The 2835-nt window shown below is 45.7% G+C and overlaps 1 protein-coding gene across 1 annotated transcript; it reads left to right on the top strand.

Annotated features, from left to right (window-relative positions):
* Positions 1-264: 264 nt before the first annotated feature.
* On the top strand, positions 265-2807 carry LOC110035477 (ACT domain-containing protein ACR8-like). The gene is made up of 5 exons (XM_020739708.1): positions 265-414; positions 755-800; positions 880-1629; positions 1707-1811; positions 2010-2807. Exons 1-5 carry the CDS (start codon positions 356-358, stop codon positions 2382-2384), a joined length of 1335 nt encoding a protein of 444 aa, XP_020595367.1. The 5' UTR covers positions 265-355; the 3' UTR covers positions 2385-2807.
* Positions 2808-2835: the final 28 nt, after the last annotated feature.

Here is a 2835-nt window from a genome sequence, read left to right as displayed (position 1 = left end):
TTTTTTTATCAGATGGACAGAGGCATCGAGATATGGGGAATTATGTTGATTAGGCACAAATTAAATATAGTAAATAATTAATGTTAAGCTAAAGTGCCCACCCATTTCCGGTCGGGTTGCCTATCGGGTTGGCAGGTGGGCCGACCCGTGAACAGTTCGGTGCAAATTCCAACCCATGTGGCCCTCCAATTTCTGTTAACCCGTTCGGGTTCTCTTTAAATACCACCAATGCGCGACTGTAACCTCATCTCTTCTCTCCTCTGAGAAGGTGAGAAACAGAAACCAGAGAAGAAAAAGCGGCTTCGAGTTCTGATTTGGCGAGAGAAGGTTTTGTTATTTGTGTCTGTGAGAAGAGATGAGGTCAGCTTCGCTTGATGAGTACCAGAAGCTTGTAATCCGGATGAACACACCAAGGTAAGGGTTTCCCTCCCACGTTGCTTCGCACGATTTTGCGTTCCCGATTTCAATCTCTCATTTTGAATTCTAGAGTTCAGGGTTGTTTCGGAGTTTTTTTTTTTAATTTTTTTTAGAATTAATCTGCTGTGTTTTTTTTTATTTTTTTATTTGGTCTGCAGCGGAGAAGTTTCTCGAGTTTTGGTTTGAAATTTTCGCGCGGATTGGAAATTTTTCCACGCGCTGTTTTCTTCTGATTCTATCTTCTCCGAAATTTTTTTCGGCTATTCCAGATCTGGAATTCTTCTCTCGAGGCTTCTGGGGTCATCTTTGTTTACCTCTTTTTTGAATTTTTCCTCAGGGTTGTGATCGACAATGCAGTCTGCGCTACCGCAACTTTGGTCAAGGTAACCTCTCCGCTTACGCTTCTTTTCCCCCAAATTAATCTGGAGTTCGATCTATAATGCTTCATTGTTATGAATCCAGGTCGATAGCGCCAGGAAGGATGGGATTCTTCTCGAGGCGGTTCAGGTGCTAACCGATCTTGACCTCTTGATCAAAAAGGCTTACATCTCCTCCGATGGCCGGTGGTTCATGGATGTCTTTCACGTCACGGATCGGTATGGCCAGAAACTCACCGATGAGAGTGTGATTTCGTTCATAGAGCGGTCTCTCGGCACTGGGGATGAGTCGGTCGTGGTCTCCGGAGGCCTTGATACTCTCACAACCCTAGAACTCACCGGAGCCGACCGCCCTGGTCTGCTTTCTGAAGTCTTTGCCGTGCTTTCCGATCTCCATTGTAGCGTCGCTGAGGCCAAGCTTTGGACGCATAATGGCCGGATCGCCGCTCTCATATTCGTGAAGGAGGAGGACACCGGGCTGCGAATCGAAGATTCGGAGAAGATCCGTCGTATTGAAGCCCTTTTACGCAACGTCGTACGCGGGGCCACCACCGCCGTCTCGTCCTCAGCCATCACTGCTTCTGCCGGCGGAACTTATGCCGACCGCCGTCTCCACCAAATGATGTTCGCCGACCGCGACTACGAACGCGGCAACTCCGGTGCCACCAAGCCCTCCGTTTCCGTCCAGAACTGGACTGAGCGGGGCTACTCCATCGTTAACGTTCAGTGCCGCGACCGCCCAAAGCTTCTCTTTGACGTCATCTGCACCCTTACCGACATGGAGTATGTAGTCTTCCACGGCACCATCGACACCACCAACGATCGCGCTTACCAAGTAATTGCCTCCTCCCCATCTTCCAACTCATATTCCCCTTTTCTGAATTCATCGATCTCATCCTTTGCCGAATTCAGGAATTCTGCATTCGTCACTCCGACGGGACCCCAATCAGTTCGGAAGCAGAAAGGCAAAGAGTCATACAATGCCTTCAAGCTGCCATCGATCGCAGAGCATCCGAGGTCTCATCTCAATACCTACTCATAGATTCCATTAGGAACTTGGTCTAATTTGTTGAGATGCACCTGAAAGAGTGAGAGTGCATTATAGTCATACACTAAACAAAAATAAAATTCTCTTTTATTTAAGTATTTGACTTGAACTAGAACTAATTAGAGTAATTTGCTTCTCTTTTTTCATTTACTTTTTGTTTCGCTTAGGGTTTGGGATTGGAGTTATGTGCAGCAGATCATCAATCCGGGCTGCTCGCAGAGGCAACAAGAGCATTCAGGGAGAACGGGCTTTCAGTCACAAGAGCTGAGGTGTCTACAAAAGGGGATATGGCATTAAACATATTCTATGTAACCGACGCTGCCGGCCACCCAACAGACCAAAAAACAATCGACGCCATCATCGAGCGGGTCGGCGCGGGAAGGTTGAAGGTCTATGATGGCTACCAATCAGATCAGACTAAGCCGATTCAACCCAATTCAGCACAAGAAGACTCATCAATCGCTGTTGCCGGGCTTCTATACCTTGGCAGCTTGGTAAGGAAGAATCTTTACAATTTGGGTCTCATCAGATCATGTTCTTAGGCAACACTCAGCATTAGTCTATCAATACAAGAAGAAAGTGAAGCAAAGAAAAGTTATTCGTTGTTTAGATGAAGAGATTCATAGTTGCATAGATCAAAGAAAAACAAAGGAAAGGGATAATGTGGTCATTAGAGCTGATATCTATTTAATCAGAAGGATTTGATGAGTTTTTATGTCAATTAAAGTTAGATGATAGGATTGTATGTACATAATGAATTGAATGTTTGAATTTCCGTTTCAAATATCGGCAATGTGAATATAGGGTTTGTACTAAATACTGCTGTGAATTGAATAGAATGTATGTTATTGGTGCGGAAGATTGATTGGACGGAGAGCAACTGGTTTTGAACTTCTACCAGCTCTGACCTACCCGCCCAATTGATTTGAATTGGAGCAGAGGGTGGATGGGAGGTGAGGGGACCGGCCGGTGAGGCCGTTTTTGTTTATTTTA

Source organism: Phalaenopsis equestris, unplaced genomic scaffold, assembly GCF_001263595.1.
Source record: "Phalaenopsis equestris unplaced genomic scaffold, ASM126359v1 Scaffold197835, whole genome shotgun sequence".
NCBI classification, from domain to species: domain Eukaryota; kingdom Viridiplantae; phylum Streptophyta; class Magnoliopsida; order Asparagales; family Orchidaceae; genus Phalaenopsis; species Phalaenopsis equestris.
The sequence above is the reverse complement of the archived record's forward strand: the minus strand, read 5'-3'. Positions and strand labels throughout refer to the sequence as shown.